This window comes from Coregonus lavaretus (genome assembly GCF_964263955.1).
Source record: "Coregonus lavaretus genome assembly, contig: HAP1_SCAFFOLD_473, whole genome shotgun sequence".
In the NCBI taxonomy this organism is placed as follows: Eukaryota; Metazoa; Chordata; class Actinopteri; order Salmoniformes; family Salmonidae; genus Coregonus; species Coregonus lavaretus.
In genome coordinates, this window is record NW_028164230.1 from 204,526 (window position 1) to 226,882 (window position 22,357).

Sequence of the window (22,357 nt, forward strand, 5' to 3'; positions counted from 1 at the left end):
CGGAGCCTGCTGTTCTGTCCTGCCGATGCACGGAAAACCCAGCTAACTGTATATTATCCATGTCCTTGTTCAGCCATGACTCAGAGAAACATAGGATATTACAATTCTTCAGGTCCCGTTGGTAGGATATTTTTATTTATTTATTTAACCTTTATTTAACCAGGTAAGCCAGTTGAGAACAAGTTCTCATTTACAACTGCGACCTGGCCAAGGATAGTCTCGAATGGAGCTCATCCAGTTTACTCTCCAGTGATTGCACATTCACCAGTAGAACTAAGGGTAGAGGCGGATTATCCACTCACCGACATAGTCTCACCAGACATCCGGCTGACAGTCTCACCAGGCATCCGGCTCGCCGACCCCTGTAGTGGCATCTCCTCTTTTTCTAAATGACAGGGATTTGGGCCTGGTCCGGGAAGAACAGTATATCCTTCGCGTCAGACTCATTAAATAAAAAATCATTGTCCAAATCAAGGTGAGTAGAAACTGTTCTGGTGTCCAGAAGCTCTTTTGGGTCATTATGTACAGTATAAGTTAGACACTATTCGTCAGGAGCCGGAAAACGGTGGCCATCCCCTCTGGTGCCATTCTCATAGCACCCAATACATTACATTACAACACAATACAAGACAACACAATTGTTATGTTCCCAGCAAGAAACCAAAAAAGTTGCTCAAACAGAAGGGTTAACTAACAAAGAGTCACTACCAGGGTTAACTAACAGAGTCACTACCAGGGTTAACTAACAGAGTCACTACCAGGGTTAACTAACAGAGTCACTGACCAACAACCAAAACGAAACAGATGGTTCTAGGAGGGGTTCTGAAAGACACTCATGGGGGGGTCCAGTGACAGTTTGTAGCGATATTGTCATGGGGGGGTCCAGTGACAGTTTGTAGCGATATTGTCATGGGGGGGTCCAGTGACAGTTTGTAGCGATATTGTTAGAGAGGGGTAAATATAAAGATTTTTGTTGGGGCGCCAGGCAGGTATTAATAACCCTGCCGAAAGGAAAACAGGTGGATAAAGAGAGACTGACTAGAGGGTAGCCTGTTTTCCAGATAGCCAGTGGAGAGAAAGGATACGACACACCATATAAAACACAAGTCACAGCACAGGGGTAAAGTCACAGCACAGGGGTAAAGTCACAGCACAGGGGTAAAGTCACAGCACAGGGGTAAAGTCACAGCACAGGGGTAAAGTCACAGCACAGGGGTAGTCACAGCACAGGGGTAAAGTCACAGCACAGGGGTAAAGTCACAGCACAGGGGTAAAGTCACAGCACAGGGGTAAAGTCACAGCACAGGGGTAAAGTCACAGCACAGGGGTAAAGTCACAGCACAGGGGTAAAGTCACAGCACAGGGGTAAAGTCACAGCACAAGGGTAAAGTCACAGCACAGGGGTAAAGTCACAGCACAGGGGTAAAGTCACAGCACAGGGGTAAAGTCACAGCACAGGGGTAAAGTCACAGCACAGGGGTAAAGTCACAGCACAGGGGTAAAGTCACAGCACAGGGGTAGTCACAGCACAGGGGTAAAGTCACAGCACAGGGGTAACCCAACCAATAATACCTCCTACAATAATAAGGATTAGAGCGACTTATAGGCAACCGACAATAAAGAACCCAGGATTTGCAATCATCTGTATCATTCACAGAGGGAGGAGTGAATGGGGAATGAATGTGTGTGTAGACAAAACAAAAAAGGTCTTAAAATGCCCCAAAGTCTCTTAGAAAACAATAAAACAATAAATCAACCAATTCAGTTTTAAAAAATAAACAAACAATCAACTCAAAAACACCCTTAAACCCAAATGTTAAATCCTGCAGAATGAAAGTTCCTCCACGGCAGTGCAGAAAGAGAAGAAACGTCAGTGGAAAGAGAGAAGAGAGAGAGAGCAATAAAGAGAGAAAAGGCTTTGCTGTGGTAGGCACTCAAGACTAGAAGTATCTTCGTCCATCCCATGATTTGGTTTATAAGTTTGACTCACAAAAAGCTTCACAACAATGTTGCTAATAATCCATGAGATCTAAGGAATGAACGGTCCCAACAGGTTCCAAACCGTCGGGAGTAGAGCGATAAAAATATATACTCTAACTTACGTTAATAACAAAGGCTCTGTGCAGAGTTTCGCCACACTCCCCTCCAAAAAAAAACTAAGCCTGTAGAAACAGAGAGGATGAAGGCTTTGGCAGGTTATGTTTATACTACACAAAACCAGGGAAGTCCTCATCATCAGGGTCCTCCAAGAAGAGTTTCCATCTCGAAGCTAGCTGTGCAGTGAACTGTTTGGCCGCCTTTGGCAGATGATGAGAACGGACCCAGACATGAGACTGGGGTGGGTAACACACGTCTCGTCTATGTTTGTCATAGTTTCTGAGCTGTCGCTGCTTGGCTTTGATTCTGCTGGCCTCCACTCTGGCTAGCAAGGTATGGTGGTGGTTGACTGCATCAAACGCTGGGCAGTCAGGTGAAACATTGGAACTTTGCAAGACTCTGTCCAGCGGACCTGTCAATGGTCTTCCCACCTTGTGTGCTAATCCCCAACGAAAGAAGCAGTAATACCTCTCGGTCAGGTTGGTCTGAGGATGGTAGGCTGTGGTCAGCTTGGCAACTACACCCCAGTAGGTACAGAGCTCTTTGTAGATTTCTGAGATGAACAGTGGACCTCGGTCAGAGAGAATTTGGTCTGGAATCCCGAATCGGGTAAAGATCTCCCTTTGCAGAATTAGAGCAATGGTGGATGCAGTGGCTTTGAGGAGGGGAAACAACTCCACCCAGTATGTGTAGTAGTCTAATACCACCAATAGGAATTCATTCTGAGTCCCCCGGCTGGGAGAAAAAGGCCCCATGAGGTCAATTCCCAGCATTTAATTGGGATTGTTCACAATGGTCTGCTGCAGTTTCCCAGCAGGTCTGCCAATGTCTGGTTTGTATTTCTAGCAGACTTCGCACTGCTGTACAAACTTATTGGTATGCCTGGCCAGTACACCACCTCCTGTAGTCTTCGGTAGGTTTTGAAGACTCCAAGATGGCCACTCATGGGGTTGTCGTGATAAGCTTTGATCATCTGGTCAGTCAATGTAGAGGGGATGTAGACAGGGTAATGGGTGCTGGCTGGTGGGATCTTGTCCTGGCTGATTGGATCCATTGCCACCTGCCAATATCCGCTGTTCAGATCCAGATGAATGAAGATTGTTGCTCCGGCCATAGGTTCCAGTATGTCATTGATGTTCGGAAGAGGGTAGGCATCGCTTTCTGTAATGGCATTCGGCTTCCTGTAATCCACACAGAATCGATATCCTCCATCTTTCTTTGGAATCAGGACAACCGGAGGAGCCCATCCAGAAAAGGAACGTTCCACAACTCCATTAGCCAACATGCTCTCGAGCTGTTCATTGAGAATTGCCAGTTTGGTGGGGGACAGCCTGTAGGGATGCTGATTAAATGGGGACTTCATGCCAGGTATGGGTCTGAGAGCTGCCGATAGGATGGTTCGGGCCAAGGACTACAGCAAATGCAAGGCACATATCTGCAAGAATAGCCACAGGAAGGGTAATAATCTCAACATGCAGCTTTATTTTCATATCAATCCAGCCCAAGGGATTGGTTGGTTCTCCATTGGCCAAGTACAATGGTCCTTCCTCCCAGGTTCGAAGCTCCTCATGCGGTAATGCCATATTTCTCCACAGGAGCTCCTGCATCAGGGTGTAGGTTGCTCCTGTGTCCATTATGGCCTTCCCTCTTCAGTTCTTAACAGTTAGGGGGACCAGCAGTTGTTGAGGAATATGAATAAGACAGCTAGGTGAGCTGTCTGAAGGCTTCATGGATGGCATTGAGGCTGACCTAACCAAATGCAAGCCACCATGCCTGTCTAGACTGTCTTCTGTCCTTTTTCTGAATCGTGATGCTGGCCATAGAGAGGGCAGAAACCTGGAGGATGTTGGACCTTACACCACCAGCACATCACTGGACTTTTGTCTTGGTTCTTGAGCACAAACGGCTGAGACAGTTTAGCCCTAGGAGTTGTTGGGATACCGGGATGAGGGAACAGGGGTTTGAGTTGTGAGCTGGTGCTCCCAGTCCTTCTCAAACTGGGTCCCAAGATGCACCAGATCCTCCACATTCTGCACATGTTTGCGAAGTTTACTTGCAAGGCGGGGAACAATGTTCTTAAGAATGAGTTTGACCATCTCCTGCTCAGTAGTGTCAGCCTTCCATCTCCTACATAGAACTCGATAGGAGAAGGCAAAAACCGTATTGGCTCTGCTTCACCCTGGACTCTGTTATGAACTCGTTCCGCCAGTTCATCTTCATAGTCCTCTGAGAGGAAGGCTGAGAGGAATAGTTTCTCAAACTCCTCCCAGGTTGACACCTGTTCACGGGCTATCTCCCACCAGTCTCTTGCTTTACCATGGAGAACACTACGGAGGGTGGCAAGAACCTCCAAGTCAGTAAGGGGCCGGATAGAAAGGAAATCATTACACTTAGACAGGAAAAGCAGAGGATCAACATCATCTTCTGGTCTGCCAAAAGTGGGGAAAAGGAGCTTCATAGGGAGGGAGCGCTCTAGAACAGGCAAAATAAATCTGTCAATTCAGTTAAAGATCATCAAAAAGAATAAACAAACTCTAAACGCACACTCCCTTAAACACAAATGTCAATAATTCTGGCAGTACGAATGTTCCCCTGTGGCACTGAACAAAAAAAGGAGCGCAGTGCAAAAAGGAAGAAACGTCAGTGTAAAGCACTGAAGAGAGAAAAAGAGGGGGCTTAGCTGTGGTGGCAAGGCTCAAGGCATCTTGGTCCCTCCGTCCATCCCGCGGTTTGGTTTGTAAGTTTGACTCACAAAAAGCTTCACAACAATGAGATCCAAGGAATGAATGGTCCCAACAGGTTCCAAACTGTCGGGAGTAGAGCGACAAAAAGGTTTTTTATAAGCTAAAAACACATAGTTGCAGACACATTGAAAGCCTCACACGCTGACCGAGAGCTCTCACACAGATGGAAGAGCCATTTTTACTTCTTCCTGACAGCTGATGTCTGCTAAATGATGTAAATGTAAAGTGGCAGCGCACGGTGAAGGCTCCATGCAGGATTTCGCCACACGTTGACTAGCAACAACAACTGGGACCTAAAAGACACCAACCATCAGCGGCCGCTAAATTTGCCCAAAAAACGCCAAACAAAATGAAAACCCACACAACTTAAAACCCCCTAAGGTCGATGTCCAAACCCCCATTGGAATCTAATTAGCATAATAACAAAGTTCAAGCTAGAGATATGTTTTTTTTTGCATTGGATGCGTCTCAATCCACCGCATCCGCCTATGTCGAAAGGTGAGAACTAGAGCGGTGTTTGTCAGACCATGAGACATCCCAAAAATCGGTTTTCTCACAAAGTCATCTGTAGCGTCCGAACGGTTTGGCCTACAAACTTTTATGACTCCTCTATGGAAAGATGAGACTCACAAAGACGATGGTTTTGTCCGTTTTGCTCTATGACCCCCACAAATGTTTTCTTCACCTGCGGGATCATCTGAGACCAGCCACCCGGACAACTGATGAAACTGAGGAGTATTTATGTCTATAATAAAGCCCTGTCCAGTCATGTGAAATCCATAGATTTGTATTTATTATGGATCCCCATTAGCTAGTCTTCCTGGGGTCCAACAAAATTAAGGCAGTTCTACATTTTAAAAACATTACAATACATTCATAACAGATTTCACAATATATTAAGTGTGTGCCCTCAGGCACTCTACTATCACATATCGATAACACAAAATCCATGTGTACGTGTGTATAGTGCGTATGTTATCGTGTGTTTGTGTTTGTGTTGCTTCACAGTCCCCGCTGTTCCATAAGGTGTATTTTAATCTGTGTTTAAATCTAATTTTACTGCTGTCATGAGTTACTTGATGTGGAATAGAGTTCTGTGCGCCTCCCATAGTCTGTTCTGGACTTGGGGACTGTGAAGAGACCTCTGGTGGCATGTCTTGTGGGGTATGCATGGGTGTCCGAGCTGTGTGCCAGTAATTCAAACAGACAGCTTGGTGCATTCAACATGTCAATACCTCTCACAAATACAAGTAGTGATGAAGTCAATCTCTCCTCCACTTTGAGCCAGGAGAGATTGACATGCATATTATTAATGTTAGCTCTCTGTGTACATCCAAGGGCCAGCCGTGCTGCCATGTTCTGAGCCAATTGCAAGTCCCTTTTTGTGGCACCTGACCACACGACTAAACAGTAGTCCAGGTGTGACAAAACTAGGGCCTGTAGGACCTGCCTTGTTGATAGTGCTGTTAAGAAGGTAGAGCAGCGCTTTATTATGGACAGACTTCTCCCCATCTTAGCTACTGTTGTATCAATATGTTTTGACCATGACAGTTTACAATCCAGGGTTACTCCAAGCAGTTTAGTCTCCTCAACGTTATTCATTAAAAGATTTAGTTGAGGTTTAGGGTTTAGTGAATGATTTGTCCCAAATAGAATGCTTTTAGTTTTTGAAATATTTAGGACTTGCCACCCATTCTGAAACTAACTACATACAGCTCTTTGTTAAGTGTTGCTGTCATTTCAGTCACTGTTGTAGCTGATGTGTATAGTGTTGAGTCATCCACATACATAGACACACTGGCTTTACTCAAAGCCAGTGGCATGTCGTTAGTAAAGATTGAAAAAAGTAAGGGGCCTAGACAGCTGCCCTGGGGAATTCCTGATTCTACCTCGATTATGTTGGAGAGGCTTCCATTAAAGAACACCCTCTGTGTTCTGTTAGACAGGTAACTCTTTATCCACAATATAGCAGGGGGTGTAAAGCCATAACACATACGTTTTTCCAGAAACTGACTATGATCGATAATGTCAAAAGCTGCACTGAAGTCTAACAAGACAGCCCCCACAATATTTGTATCATCAATTTCTCTCAGCCAATCATCAGTCATTTGTGTAAGTGCTGTGCTTGTTGAATGTCCTTCCCTACAAGCGTGCTGAAAGCCTTGTCAAACACAATATTTTCCAAATTTTACTAAGGGTTGATAACAGGCTGATTGGTCGGCTATTTGAGCCAGTAAAGGGGGCTTTACTATTCTTAGGTAGCGGAATTCATTTAGCTTCCTTCCAAGCCTGGGGGCACACACTTTCAAGTAGGCTTAAATTGAAAATATGGCAAATAGGAGTGGCAATATCGTCTGCTATTATCCTCAGTAATTTTCCATCCAAGTTGTCAGGGCCTAATGAATTTATTTCAATTGACTGATGAACTGTATGAACTGTTGCATTTTGCGTTTATATTTGTGTTCAGTTTAAATTCTACTGTATAAAGGAAACACTACAGAAACTATTTATATTCTACTGTACAGAGAAAACATCACCATTTATATTCTACTATACAAAGAAAACACTACAGACACCATTTATATTCTACTGTATAGAGAAAACACCACAGACACCATTTATATTCTACTGTATAGAGGAAACACTACAGACACCATTTATATTCTACTGTATAGAGGAAACACTACAGACACCATTTATATTCTACTGTATAGAGGAAACACTACAGACACCATTTATATTATACTGTATAGAGGAAACACTACAGACACCATTTATATTCTACTGTACAGAGAAAACATCACCATTTATATTCTACTATACAAAGAAAACACTACAGACACCATTTATATTCTACTGTATAGAGAAAACACCACAGACACCATTTATATTCTACTGTACAAAGAAAACACTACAGACACCATTTATATTCTACTGTATAGAGGAAACACTACAGACACCATTTATATTCTACTGTACAGAGAAAACACCACAGACACCATTTATATTCTACTGTATAGAGGAAACACTACAGACACCATTTATATTCTACTGTACAGAGAAAACATCACCATTTATATTCTACTGTACAAAGAAAACACTACAGACACCATTTATATTCTACTGTATAGAGGAAACACTACAGACACCATTTATATTCTACTGTATAGAGGAAACACTACAGACACCATTTATATTCTACTGTATAGAGGAAACACTACAGACAGTTCTGGAAATGAAGCCATACGTTTCCTGACCGGTGAAACTGAACGTTTTTTAACGTTCTGAGAACGGAAGTGGTAATTTCACACCTGTTCTGGGAAAGTTCATTTTGAAGTTGCAGGGAGGTTCTGAGAACGTTTTACTATGGTACCCTGAAAGTTTTCCTGGGAGGTATTATTAACGTTCTGGGAACTGAAATTATAGGTTATTTGATGGTAATTAAATAACGTTCTGAGAACATTCTCTAAACGTGTGAATGTTTTGAACAAAATTAAAAGGTTATTTGGAGGTTTTTGAATAACTTCCTTAACTTTCACTGAATGCTTCAATAAGACTTTTAATAACACTGCTAGCTTAGTTTGGGTTAACTATTTTGAGCTCCAAGCACAAATAGGATACATGGAAATTAATTTGCATAGGCATTAATCATGCAAACATATCCATGTTTTATTGTGACATGGTGTCAGTGACATTCGGACCTATGATCTTCTGTTGTCTATCCACAGAATTAGACCACTGCACCACCAGGATAGAGCTAGCATGCCTTGTTTTTTAGACTCATATAAAGCTGTTAATTTTAGTCTATTCAAACAGACCCTATTTCCAAGGAAACAAGCACTCATTCAGATCAGACACACTTAACAAGATAGAGGATACAGTGAGATTTGTTGACGCTGAGAACGGAATATTTGTTTTTTTTATAAAATTCTGAGAACGTTCTCTGTATGTTACAAAAGTTTTCTTGTGGTTTTTATAGAAAGTTTTCTTAATATTCTGAGAACAGAATGAATGTTTTTAAATAACATTCTTAGAATGTTCTCTGAACGTTACTAAAGTTTTCAGAAATTCCCACAAAATAAAATTGTTTCTTAAAGTTCTCTGAACGTACTGAGAACATGACTTTAAATAGAACCATGAGTAAATCTGTAGAAAACGTTATGCTGAAGAACTGAAATTCCCACAGAAGAACATTGTTTCTTAACGTGATCTGAACTATTTGAGAACATTCCCTATGTCAGTTGGAGAACGTTCCTAGAACATTAACAACATTGAAATTAAAAGTAACCATGTTTGAACTTTTAGAAAGAGAATAACGAACAGAAAATAACATATATTTTGTGAAGTTCCTTAAATGTGCAGAGAATGTTCCAAAGACAAGCAGCCATCCTGCACCATTCGCAGCACAATGGCAGTAGGTAGTATGGGATATTGATACCAGTAAGGTGGTCTCTCTCTCTCTCTCTCTCTCTCTCTCTCTCTCTCTCTCTCTCTCTCTCTCTCTCTCTCTCTCTCTCTCTCTCTCTCTCTCTCTCTCTCTCTCTCTCTCTCTCTCTCTCTGTCTCTCTGTCTCTGGATCTGTCTCTGTCTCTGTCGCTCTGTCTCTCTGTCATTTCAGTTCCATTCAAGGGGCTTTATTGACATGGGAAACATATGTTTACATTGCCAAAGCAAGTAAAATAGATAATAAACAAAAGTGAAATAAACAATAAAAAATGAACTGTCTCTGGATCTGTCTCTCTCTCGCTCTCTGTCTGTCTCCCTCTGTCTCTCTCTCTCTGTCTCCGTCTGTCTGTCTCCCTCTCTGTCAAATTCAAATTCAAGCTGCTTTATTGGCATGAAAAACATTGAGTCAATTTTGCCAAAGCAACAATGTATACAATAAACATTGTAATAAAATATTGAAGACTGTCTCTCTCTCTGTCTGTCTGTCTCCCTCTTTGTCTCTCTGTCCCTGGATCTGTACCTGTCTCTGTCTCTCTCTCTGTCTGTCTGTCTATCTGTCTGTCTGTCTCTCTGTCTCTCTCTTTCTATGTCTCTCTGTCTCTTTCTCTCTATCTCCGTATCTCTGTCTCTCTGGCTCTGTCTCTGTCTCTCTGTCACACACACACAGTAAGCAGGACTGTTGATCCAGTGAGAATGTATCATATTTGTAGGCCAGTGTACAGCTGGCAGCTACAGTATGTACCTGCTGAGAGACAGAGGAGGATGTGGTGATGATGTTGGTGATGGTGGTGATGATGGTAGGGATGATGGTGGTGATGGTGATGGTGGTGGGGATGATGGTGATGGTGATGGTGGTGATGGTGGTGGGGATGATGGTGATGGTGGTGGGGATGATGGTGATGGTGGTGGTGGTGATGATGGTGGGGATGATGATGGTGGGGATGATGGTGGGGATGATGGTGATGGTGGTGGGGATGATGATGGTGGGGATGATGGTAATGGTGGTGGGGATGGTGGTGGTGGTGGTGGTGATGGTGATGATGGTTTTGATGATGATGGTGATGATGATGTTGGTGAGACCTACTGCAGGGCTTTGCTCCAACCCTTCACTAACACATCAAGTTCCTGATGAACAGCTGATTAGTAGAATCAGGTTTGTTAGAGCAGGGCAGGAACAAAACCCAGCATTAGTGTATTTCTCCAGGAGGACTGTTGCCCCTCCTCTTCCTGCTCTTTGGTAACCCTTTCCTCTAACTGTCTGTTGTCACTAAACCACTCACCTTTTTTAACAGGAAAACAGTTAAGCAAGAGATGCCAAAAAGAAATCCCTTTCTTGGAAAACACAACCTGCAAGTATCCCGTGTTCCAGACCTTACTGTGCTCCCTCCCTAGTCCCCTAGCCCCTACACCCTAGTCCCCTAGCCCCTACACCCTAGTCCCCTAGCCCCTACACCCTAGTCCCCTAGCCCCTACACCCTAGTCCCCTAGCCCCTACACCCTAGTCCCCTAGCCCCTACTCCCTAGTCCCCTAGCCCCTACTCCCTAGTCCCCTAGCCCCTACACCCTAGTCCCCTAGCCCCTACACCCTAGTCCCCTAGCCCCTACACCCTAGTCCCCTAGCCCCTACTCCCTAGTCCCCTAGCCCCTACTCCCTAGTCCCCTAGCCCCTACTCCCTAGTCCCCTAGCCCCTACTCCCTAGTCCCCTAGCCCCTACACCCTAGTCCCCTAGCCCCTACACCCTAGTCCCCTAGCCCCTACACCCTAGTCCCCTAGCCCCTACTCCCTAGTCCCCTAGCCCCCTAGCCCCTAGTCCCTAGTCCCTAGTCCCTAGTCCCTAGTCCCTACTCCCTAGTCCCTACTCCCTAGTCCCTACTCCCTAGTCCCTACTCCCTAGTCCCTACTCCCTAGTCCCCTAGCCCCTACTCCCTAGTCCCCTAGCCCCTACTCCCTAGTCCCCTAGCCCCTACTCCCTAATCCCCTAGCCCCTACTCCCTAGTCCCCTAGCCCCTACTCCCTAGTCCCCTAGCCCCTACTCCCTAGTCCCCTAGCCCCTACACCCTACTCCCTACTCCCTAGTCCCTACTCCCTAGTCCCTACTCCCTACTCCCTAGTCCCCTAGCCCCTACACCCTAGCCCCTACTCCCTACTCCCTAGCCCCTACTCCCTAGTCCCTACTCCCTAGTCCCTACTCCCTAGTCCCTACTCCCTACTCCCTACTCCCTAGCCCCTACCCCCTACTCCCTAGTCCCCTAGCCCCTACTCCCTAGACCCCTAGCCCCTACTCCCTAGACCCCTAGCCCCTACTCCCTAGACCCCTAGCCCCTACTCCCTAGACCCCTAGCCCCTACACCCTAGCCCCTACTCCCTAGCCCCTACTCCCTAGTCCCCTAGCCCCTGCACCCTAGTCCCCTAGCCCCTACTCCCTAGACCCCTACTCCCTACTCCCTAGTCCCCTAGCCCCTACACCCTAGTCCCCTAGCCCCTACACCCTAGTCCCCTAGCCCCTACACCCTAGTCCCCTAGCCCCTACACCCTAGTCCCCTAGCCCCTACACCCTAGTCCCCTAGCCCCTACTCCCTAGTCCCCTAGCCCCTACTCCCTAGACCCCTAGCCCCTACTCCCTAGTCCCCTAGCCCTACTCCCTAGTCCCCTAGCCCCTACTCCCTAGTCCCCTAGCCCCTACTCCCTAGTCCCCTAGCCCCTACTCCCTAGTCCCCTAGCCCCTACTCCCTAGTCCCCTAGCCCCTACTCCCTAGTCCCCTAGCCCCTACTCCCTAGTCCCCTAGCCCCTACTCCCTAGGCCCCTAGCCCCTACTCCCTAGGCCCCTACTCCCTAGTCCCCTAGCCCCTACTCCCTAGTCCCCTAGCCCCTACACCCTAGACCCCTAGCCCCTACTCCCTAGTCCCCTAGCCCCTACTCCCTAGGCCCCTACTCCCTAGTCCCCTAGCCCCTACTCCCTAGTCCCCTAGCCCCTACTCCCTAGTCCCCTAGCCCCTACTCCCTAGTCCCCTAGCCCCTACACCCTAGACCCCTAGCCCCTACTCCCTAGCCCCTAGCCCCTACACCCTAGACCCCTAGCCCATACTGTGATGCCTGACTGATCAGACTTAAGCCTAATTTATACCTTACCTACGTACGCAAGGCAATAACGCAATTACGTCAAGTTTAGAATTGCGAAATCTGTAGATGTCTGTGTATTTTACATACTAAAATATCTAAAATACCCAGGATCACCAATTTAGGTAGCTAATTGTATAAATCAGGTTTTACAGATCAGATAACCTAGAAACTATCAACACCAGTGAATTATGACAGAACTACTGCTTTTCACTCAGTAGAACTGATATAGATATAAGATCTTAATTTGAGCCAGTTTGCTACAGCAGGAAAATTATCCTGCAGCAACAGGAAATTTGAATTATTATGTGGATTATAATTAATTGACATTTTTGTAGGGGTTGATACATTTTTCTTAAGAGAAAATCAAGTCTGAAATTTCAGAGTGGAAATTAGAAATGTCAGAAGGCTTTTTAAACCTCAAATACAATACACGTTTTAAATGTCCTGCATTGCATGAAAGTTATCCTGCAACAGGTTGATCAAATTAAGATCCTACATCTGTATATTGTCCTGCTTCTGAGCAATAGCTCATGGTGAGACAGGTCTGCCAACCATAGAGGGAATATTGGCCACTCCCAGGAGTCTGATTGCTTGGTGACAGATTTCATCTCTGTAATGTACAGCAGACACACATACAGACATCATATGATGGCCACTGCCACCTCAATCAATCAATCAATCAATATGATCAATCAAATGTATTTATAAAGCCCTTTTTACATCAGCAGATGTCACAAAGTGCTATACAGAAACCCAGCCTAAAACCCCAACAGCAAGCAATGCAGATGTAGAAGCACGGTGGCTAGGAAAAACTCCCTAGAAAGGCAGGAACCTAGGAAGAAACCTAGAGAGGAACCAGGCTCTGAGGGGTGGCCAGTCCTCTTCTGGCTGTGCCGGGTAGAGAGGAACCAGGCTCTGAGGGGTGGCCAGTCCTCTTCTGGCTGTGCTGGGTGGAGATTATAAGAGTACATGGCCATTAAGGCCAGATTGTTCTTCAAGATGTTCAAATGTTCATAGATGACCAGCAGGGTCAAATAATAATCATAGTGGTTGTAGAGGTTGCAACAGGTCAGCACCTCAGGAGTAAATAATAATCATAGTGGTTGTAGAGGTTGCAACAGGTCAGCACCTCAGGAGTAAATAATAATCATAGTGGTTGTAGAGGTTGCAACAGGTCAGCACCTCAGGAGTAAATAATAATCATAGTGGTTGTAGAGGTTGCAACAGGTCAGCACCTCAGGAGTAAATAATAATCATAGTGGTTGTAGAGGTTGCAACAGGTCAGCACCTCAGGAGTAAATAATAATCATAGTGGTTGTAGAGGTTGCAACAGGTCAGCACCTCAGGAGTAAATAATAATCATAGTGGTTGTAGAGGTTGCAACAGGTCAGCACCTCAGGAGTAAATAATAATCATAGTGGTTGTAGAGGTTGCAACAGGTCAGCACCTCAGGAGTAAATAATAATCATAGTGGTTGTAGAGGTTGCAACAGGTCAGCACCTCAGGAGTAAATAATAATCATAGTGGTTGTAGAGGTTGCAACAGGTCAGCACCTCAGGAGTAAATAATAATCATAGTGGTTGTAGAGGTTGCAACAGGTCAGCACCTCAGGAGTAAATAATAATCATAGTGGTTGTAGAGGTTGCAACAGGTCAGCACCTCAGGAGTAAATAATAATCATAGTGGTTGTAGAGGTTGCAACAGGTCAGCACCTCAGGAGTAAATAATAATCATAGTGGTTGTAGAGGTTGCAACAGGTCAGCACCTCAGGAGTAAATAATAATCATAGTGGTTGTAGAGGTTGCAACAGGTCAGCACCTCAGGAGTAAATAATAATCATAGTGGTTGTAGAGGTTGCAACAGGTCAGCACCTCAGGAGTAAATGTCAGTTGTCTTGTCATAGCGGAGCAGTGAGTGAGTGAGTGAGAGAGAGAGAGAGAGATCCACACTAACAGCATTACACACCTAGTAATGTTCCACAGCTGAACCAGAGACTAGTAATGTTCCACAGCTGAACCAGAGACTAGTAATGTTCCACAGCTGAACCAGAGACTAGTAATGTTCCATAGCTGAACCAGAGACTAGTAATGTTCCACAGCTGAACCAGAGACTAGTAATGTTCCACAGCTGAACCAGAGACTAGTAATGTTCCACAGCTGAACCAGAGACTAGTAATGTTCCACAGCTGAACCAGAGACTAGTAATGTTCCACAGCTGAACCAGAGACTAGTAATGTTCCACAGCTGAACCAGAGACTAGTAATGTTCCACAGCTGAACCAGAGACTAGTAATGTTCCACAGCTGAACCAGAGACTAGTAATGTTCCACAGCTGAACCAGAGACTAGTAATGTTCCACAGCTGAACCAGAGACTAGTAATGTTCCATAGCTGAACCAGAGACTAGTAATGTTCCACAGCTGAACCAGAGACTAGTAATGTTCCACAGCTGAACCAGAGACTAGTAATGTTCCACAGCTGAACCAGAGACTAGTAATGTTCCACAGCTGAACCAGAGACTAGTAATGTTCCACAGCTGAACCAGAGACTAGTAATGTTCCACAGCTGAACCAGAGACTAGTAATGTTCCACAGCTGAACCAGAGACTAGTAATGTTCCACAGCTGAACCAGAGACTAGTAATGTTCCACAGCTGAACCAGAGACTAGTAATGTTCCACAGCTGAACCAGAGACTAGTAATGTTCCACAGCTGAACCAGAGACTAGTAATGTTCCACAGCTGCCATTCAGCCTGGACAACATCATCACAGCACACCATGACACAGAAACCATTCCGACACTAACCCTGGCTAGAACCCTGGCTAATTCCTTGACTAGTAGAAAAACAGGACAGTGAGACCAATACTTTATCTCCTGCTACGCAAAGAGGAAAGATCATTTTGCTATTGTTGCAACAACAAGTCAATGAAACGAAGGCATCAGAAAACAGCTAACTGATTGTTTTTTTTGTTTGAAGGGAAGACGAGAGGATCGTTTTCCTTGCCTAAAGGAGCTCGCAATGTTAATCTGAATGAAACGGAAGATTCTAGAAATGTACTTGGTGAGTCTTGATGGGTTTGCAGAGGTGGTAGACATCCTTGGAGTAGAGAAGACGGCTTTGCTGCTTCAGTGTGGATTTACTGTTTCCTGTTTCCTGCTTATTGACACCTGGCTCAAAGTTCTCCCATTCACTCTCATCATTCAGTGTCTTTACTATCAATGTAATTATGAGACATGCTATATACAATACTGGACACCTACCCAGTTTCAAATGTAGGCCTGTACTACATGAAGTCTTGAAGAAGTCCTTCAGTAAAACTAGTTGAGTTTTAAATGGTAGTGGAACAGCCATGCTTCAATAGAGCTCTCTCTCTGTAGATGTGTCTAAATGTTTTGATGTGTCTAAATGATTCTAAATGTTTTGATGTGTCTAAATGATTCTATATGTCTAGATGTGTCTAAATGATTATAATGTAGGTGTCTAGATGTGTCTAAATTATTCTAGATTTGTCTAGATGTGTCTATATGTGTCTAAAAGATTATAGGTGTCTAGATGTGTCTAAATTATTCTAGATGTGTCTAGATGTCTAGTTGTGTCTAGATGATTCTAGATGTGTCTGGATGATTTTAGATGTGTCTAGATGTGTCTAAATGATTCTAGATGTCTAGATGATTCTAGGTATCTATATGTGTCTAGATGATTCTAGATGATTCTCCAAGCTGCCAGCTTCAGTAGAGCAAAGCCAGAGCATCAGGCTTACCTCTGTTGTTCTGCTCTCTAACTGCTGCCTCTTCCCCTTCTCTTTCCCAAACCTCCTCCTCTCCTCCTCCTCTCTTTCCCAAACCTCCTCCTCTCCTCCTCCTCTCTTTCCCAAACCTCCTCCTCTCCTCCTCCTCTCTTTCCCAAACCTCCTCCTCTCCTCCTCCTCTCTTTCCCAAACCTCCTCCTCTCTTCCCCTTCTCTTTCCCAAACCTCCTCCTCTCCTCCTCCTCTCTTTCCCAAACCTCCTCCTCTCCTCCTCCTCTCTTTCCCAAACCACCTCCTCTCCTCCTCCTCTCTTTCCCAAACCTCCTCCTCTCCTCCTCCTCTCTTTCCCAAACCTCCTCCTCTCCTCCTCCTCTCTTTCCCAAACCTCCTCCTCTCCTCCTCCTCTCTTTCCCAAACCTCCTCCTCTCCTCCTCCTCTCTTTCCCAAACCTCCTCCTCTCCTCCTCCTCTCTTTCCCAAACCTCCTCCTCTCCTCCTCCTCTCTTTCCCAAACCTCCTCCTCTCCTCCTCCTCTCTTTCCCAAACCACCTCCTCTCCTCCTCCTCTCTTTCCCAAACCACCTCCTCTCCTCTTCTTCCCCTCTGCTGACTGTCTCACACTGTACAAAGGTTTCCTTAAGATGTTTCTGATCCCTCCCGGGGCTAGACATGTGATCATTCAGGAGCATGAGGCTTCTCCTCAGATGCTTGGTAAGTCAGCATCTCCTCCTTCACTATCTCAAGCCTGGTTAGGGTTATGGTTAGGGTGAGGCTTCTCCTCAAATGCTTGGTTAGTCAGCATCTCCTCCTTCACTATCCCAAGCCTGGTGAAATGCATGACAATATGCAGTATTGTTGAAATGAGATTTTAACAAGCACAGTTAATATTACAGATTCTAATTAATGGAGCATTAATGGAGCATGCTACAGAACATGTGGTTCTACATTCCTCAATCTAGACTCACTTTCCTTCCAAGAGAACTGTAGGACCATATAATAGCCATAAAAGGAATCTCTCCCTCTCACTAAACCCCTGTATTTATAGTTACTGCTGGTTAAATGGTTAATATACATTGAGTGTACAAAACATTAGGAACACTAACTTTGTAGCAAGTAGGGTCTGCATGTGTAGGCGCATATTGCGTCATGATTGCAAGGTGTCCCGCCCAGATATCGGGACAGTTGAAAAGATATAGGGACTGTCGCTCCTGCTGACTCCATGGTAAGGTGTGTGATTCTGTCATGACTGTCTGTGAGATGCGGTAAACGAAGTCAGGCGCAGGACACAGAACTCTCAGATACGTACTTTTAATACGAAAAGGATCCACGCAGGGAGGAAATAACCCGCTCAACAAAATAGACAACCGTGAAGGGGAAAACAATCACACACAAAGTACAGATGAGAGACAGGGGTAATTATAAGGGAAACAATTAACATAATGACGAACAGGTGTAAACAATACAGACAAAACTAAACAAACACCGATAACATCGAACGGCAGTAGCTAGTACTCCGGGGACGACGAACGCCGAAGCCTGCCCGAGCAAGGAGGAGGAGCAGCCTCGGCAGAATCTGTGACAGTACCCCCCCCTTGACCCGTGCGCCGACCCCGGCCTCGGGGTTGGCCAGGAGGACGCGGAGCAGGGCGAGTTGGGTGACTCCGGTGGAACTCTGTCAACAGGGAGGGATCTAGGATGTCCTCCTAGGGACCCAGCACCGTTCCTCCGGACCGTACCCCTCCCACTCCATGAGATACTGCAGACCCCCCATCTGACGCCTCGAATCCACGATGGAACAGACTGAGTACGCCGGAGCCCCTTCGATGTCTAGTGGGGGCGGAGGGGCCTCTCGTACCTCATTCTCCTGGAGTGGACCAGCTACCACCGGCCTGAGGAGAGACACATGGAACGAGGGGTTAATGCGATAATTAACAGGCAGCTGTAACCTATAACATACCTCGTTCAATCTCCTCAGGACTTTAAATGGCCCCACAAACCGCCGGCCCAGCTTCCGGCAGGGCAGGTGAAGGGGCAGGTTTCTGGTCGAGAGCCAGACCCGATCTCCCGGTGCATAAACCAGACCCTCACTGCGGTGGCGATCGGCGCTCGCCTTTTGCCGTCTGATGGCCCGCTGCAGATGGACGTGCGCAGCGTTCCATGTCTCCTCCGAGCGCCGAAACCATTCATCCACCGCAGGAGCCTCGATCTGGCTCTGATGCCAGGGTGCCATAACCGGCTGATAGCCCAACACACACTGGAAAGGAGTGAGATTAGTGGAGGAGTGGCGGAGTGAGTTTTGGGCTATCTCTGCCCAGGGAATATACCCCGACCACTCCCCCTGCCGGTCCTGGCAGTAGGACCTCAGAAACCTACCCACATCTTGGTTTACTCTCTCCACCTGCCCATTACTCTCAGGGTGAAAACCTGAGGTAAGGCTAATCGAGACCCCCAAACGTTCCATAAACGCCCTCCAGACTCTAGAGGTGAACTGGGGACCCCGATCAGACACTATATCCTCAGGCACCCCGTAGTTCCGGAAAACGTGAGTAAACAGGGCTTCGGCCGTTTGTAGGGCTGTAGGAAGACCTGGCATAGGGATGAGACGGCAGGCCTTAGAAAACCGATCCACAACGACCAAGATCGTGGTATTCCCCTGGGAGGGGGGAAGGTCCGTGACAAAATCCACCAACAGGTGAGACCACGGCCGTTGTGGAACGGGGAGAGGTTGTAACTTCCCCCTGGGCAGGTGTCTAGGCGCCTTACACTGGGCGCACACCGAGCAGGAAGAAATGTAAACTCTCACGTCCTTAGCTAAGGTGGGCCACCAGTACTTCCCGCTAAGACAGTGCACCGTCCGACCAATACCAGGATGACCAGAGGAGGGGTGACGTGTGAGCCCAATAAATCAGTCGGTCACGGACTCCGGTAGTATGGGAGTGGGCTCAATGGACCTCTCCTCTGTGTCATATCGTCGGGACAGGGTGTCTGCCTTAACGTTCTGTGACCCGGGGATATACGTGATCTTAAAGACAAACCGGGCCAGAAACATGAACCACCTAGCCTCACGAGGGTTCAGTCTCTTCGCTGCCCTGATGTACTCCAGGTTACGATGGTCAGTCAGAATGAGAAAAGGGTGGTTAGCCCCCTCAAGCCAATGTCTCCACACCTTCAGGGCCTGGACTACAGCTGGCAGCTCCCTGTCCCCCACGTCATAATTGCGCTCCGCCGGACTGAGCTTCTTAGAATAAAAAGCACAGGGGCGGAGTTTTGGAGGCGTGCCCGAGCGCTGAGACAGTATAGCACCGATTTACCGCCTCGGACGCATCCACCTCGACTTGGAACGCCAAAGAGGGATCCGGATGTGCCAGCACCGGAGCTGAGGTGAACAGGTCCTTCAAATGTCTAAACGCCCTGTCCGCCTCAGCCGACCACTGCAAACGCACCGGGCCCCCCTTTAGCAGGGAGGTAATGGGAGCCGCTACCTGTCCAAAACCCCGGATAAACCTCCGGTAGTAATTGGCAAAACCCAAAAACCGCTGCACCTCCTTTACTGTAGTTGGAGTCTGCCAATTACGCACGGCTGAAACGCGGTCAATCTCCATCTCCACCCCTGACGCAGACAACCGGTGTCCCAGGAAGGAGATGGACTCCTGGAAAAACAGACATTTCTCTGCCTTCACATACAGATCATGCTCCAACAGTCTACCCAGCACCCGACATACCAGGGACACATGCTCGGTACGTGTAGCGGAGTATATCAGAATGTCATCAATATACACCACTACCCCCTGTCCATGCAAATCCCGGAAAATCTCGTCTACAAATGATTGGAAGACTGAAGGAGCATTCATTAGACCGTATGGCATGACGAGGTACTCATAGTGACCCGAGGTGGTACTGAAGGCTGTTTTCCACTCATCTCCCTCCCGAATGCGCACCAGGTTGTAAGCGCTCCTGAGATCCAATTTTGTGAAGAAGCGCGCCCCGTGTAATGACTCCGTCATACTAGCAATCAGAGGGAGAGGATAGCTGTATTTAATAGTGATCTGATTGAGACCACGGTAATCAATTTACGTGCGTAAACCCCCATCCTTCTTCTTCACAAAAAAGAAACTTGAGGACGCAGGAGAAGTGGAAGGCCGTATGTATCCCTGTCTCAAGGATTCGGCGACGCATGTCTCCATAGCAGCCGTCTCCTCCTGAGACAGAGGATACACATGGCTGCGAGGGAGCGCCGCGCCAACCTGGAGGTCTATCGCACAATCCCCCTGTCGATGAGGTGGTAATTGAGTCGCCTTCTTCTTACAGAAGGCGCTTGCCAAATCGGCATACTCAGGAGGAATGTGCATTGTGGGCATTTGGTTCGGACTCTCCACCGTCGTTGCCCCTACGGAAACACCTACACACCGCCCCACACACTGATCAGACCATCCCTTGAGAGCCCTCTGTTGCCATGAAATGTTGGGGTCATGAGATATTAACCAGGGAAGTCCCAACACCACTGGAAACGCAGGAGGGTCAATTAAATACAACTGTATAGTCTCCTCATGACCCTTCTGCGTTTTCATCTTCAGTGGCGCTGTGACCTCCCTAATCAATCCCGACCCCAAAGGCCGGCTATCTAGGGCATGGATAGGGAAGGGCACATCGACTGGTAATATAGGGATCCCTAACTTATATGAGAAATGGCGATCGATAAAATTCCCAGCTGCGCCTGAATCGACTAGCGCCTTATGCTGGGAGTAAGAAGAAACTTATAGAAACATCACTTGGATACACATATGAACAGCAGAGAGCTCTGGGTGAGTTGGGACCTTACTCACCGGGAATGACTCATCAGTGCGCTGCCTGCTGCCTCGAATCCGAGGAGACCCTCCCCAGCACCGAACCGCCGTGTGTCCTCGGCGGCCACGGTTGGTGCAGGGGACAGCCTCCTTCCTGGCCTCCCTACTACCAGCACCCCCGAGCTCCATAGGGCTCGGCTCGGAGGTGCTGGGGGATGGAATGGACGGCCCCAGCGCTGGACGTCCACGGGTAGCCAACAGGGTATCCAAGCGAATCGACATGTCCACCAGCTGATCGAAGCTTAGGTTGGTGTCCCTGCAGGCCAGCTCTCGACGAACGTCCTCCCTCAGGCTGCATCTGTAGTGGTCGATGAGGGCCCTCTCATTCCATCCCGAATTGGCAGCCAGAGTCCGGAAGTCCAGTGCGAATTCCTGCGCGCTCCTCCTCCCCTGTCTGAGGTGGAATAGACGCTCACCCGCCGCCTTCCCCTCCGGGGATGATCGAACACTTCCCTGAAGCGGCGGGTGAACTCCGCATAGTTCACAGTAGCGGCGTCTATCCCTCCCCACTCGGCGTTGGCCCACTCCAGTGCCTTGCCGGACAGACAGGAGATGAGGGCGGACACGCTCTCGTATCCCGAGGGTGCCGGGTGAATGGTTGCCAGGTAAAGTTCCACCTGGAGCAGGAAACCCTGACACCCGGCTGCGGTGCCATCATAAGCCCTCGGGAATGAGAGCCGAATCCCACTGGACTCCGGATGTGAGACGATAGGAGTAGCCGCTGGTGGTGGTATCGTTGGAGGAGGTGTGGGCAAACCTCCTCTCTCCCATCGTCCCAAAGTGTTCATAACGTTATCCATAGCGGCACCAAGATTTTAGAGCATCGCTGCTGTTGTAGGACGTGCTCCTCGAGTGATCCAGTCGGTGCCGTCGCTCCTGCTGACTCCATGGTAAGGTGTGTGGTTCTGTCACGACTGTCTGTGAGATGCGGTAAGCAAAGTCAGGCGCAGGACACAGAACTCTCGGATACGTACTTTTAATACGAAAAGGATCCAAAAGGACACAGAAAATAACTCCACGCAGGGAGGAAATAACCCGCTCAACAAAATAGACAACCGTGAAGGGGAAAACAATCACACACAAAGTACAGATGAGAGACAGGGGTAATTATAAGGGAAACAATTAACATAATGACGAACAGGTGTAAACAATACAGACAAAACTAAACAAACACCGATAACATCGAACGGCAGTAGCTAGTACTCCGGGGACGACGAACGCCGAAGCCTGCCCGAGCAAGGAGGAGGAGCAGCCTCGGCAGAATCCGTGACAGGGACACCTTGCAATCATGACGCAATATGCGCCTACACATGCAGACCGTGCGGTTGTCATATTGGCAGGTTTGCTAGCAACAAACTATTT

At 47.2% G+C, this 22,357-nt stretch overlaps 1 protein-coding gene across 1 annotated transcript in view; it reads left to right on the top strand.

Moving 5' to 3' along the window:
- The window catches only part of LOC311117303 (A disintegrin and metalloproteinase with thrombospondin motifs 3-like), a gene marked incomplete at both ends in the record, with an annotated part of 289,214 nt that overhangs the window by 180,226 nt on the left and 86,631 nt on the right, over window positions 1–22,357 (top strand). Inside the window, 2 exons of the mRNA XM_084192269.1 lie at window positions 15,383–15,466; window positions 16,782–16,862. Of these exons, the coding sequence (XP_084048395.1) occupies window positions 15,383–15,466; window positions 16,782–16,862 (165 nt within the window). The remainder of the gene's footprint in view (window positions 1–15,382; window positions 15,467–16,781; window positions 16,863–22,357) is intronic.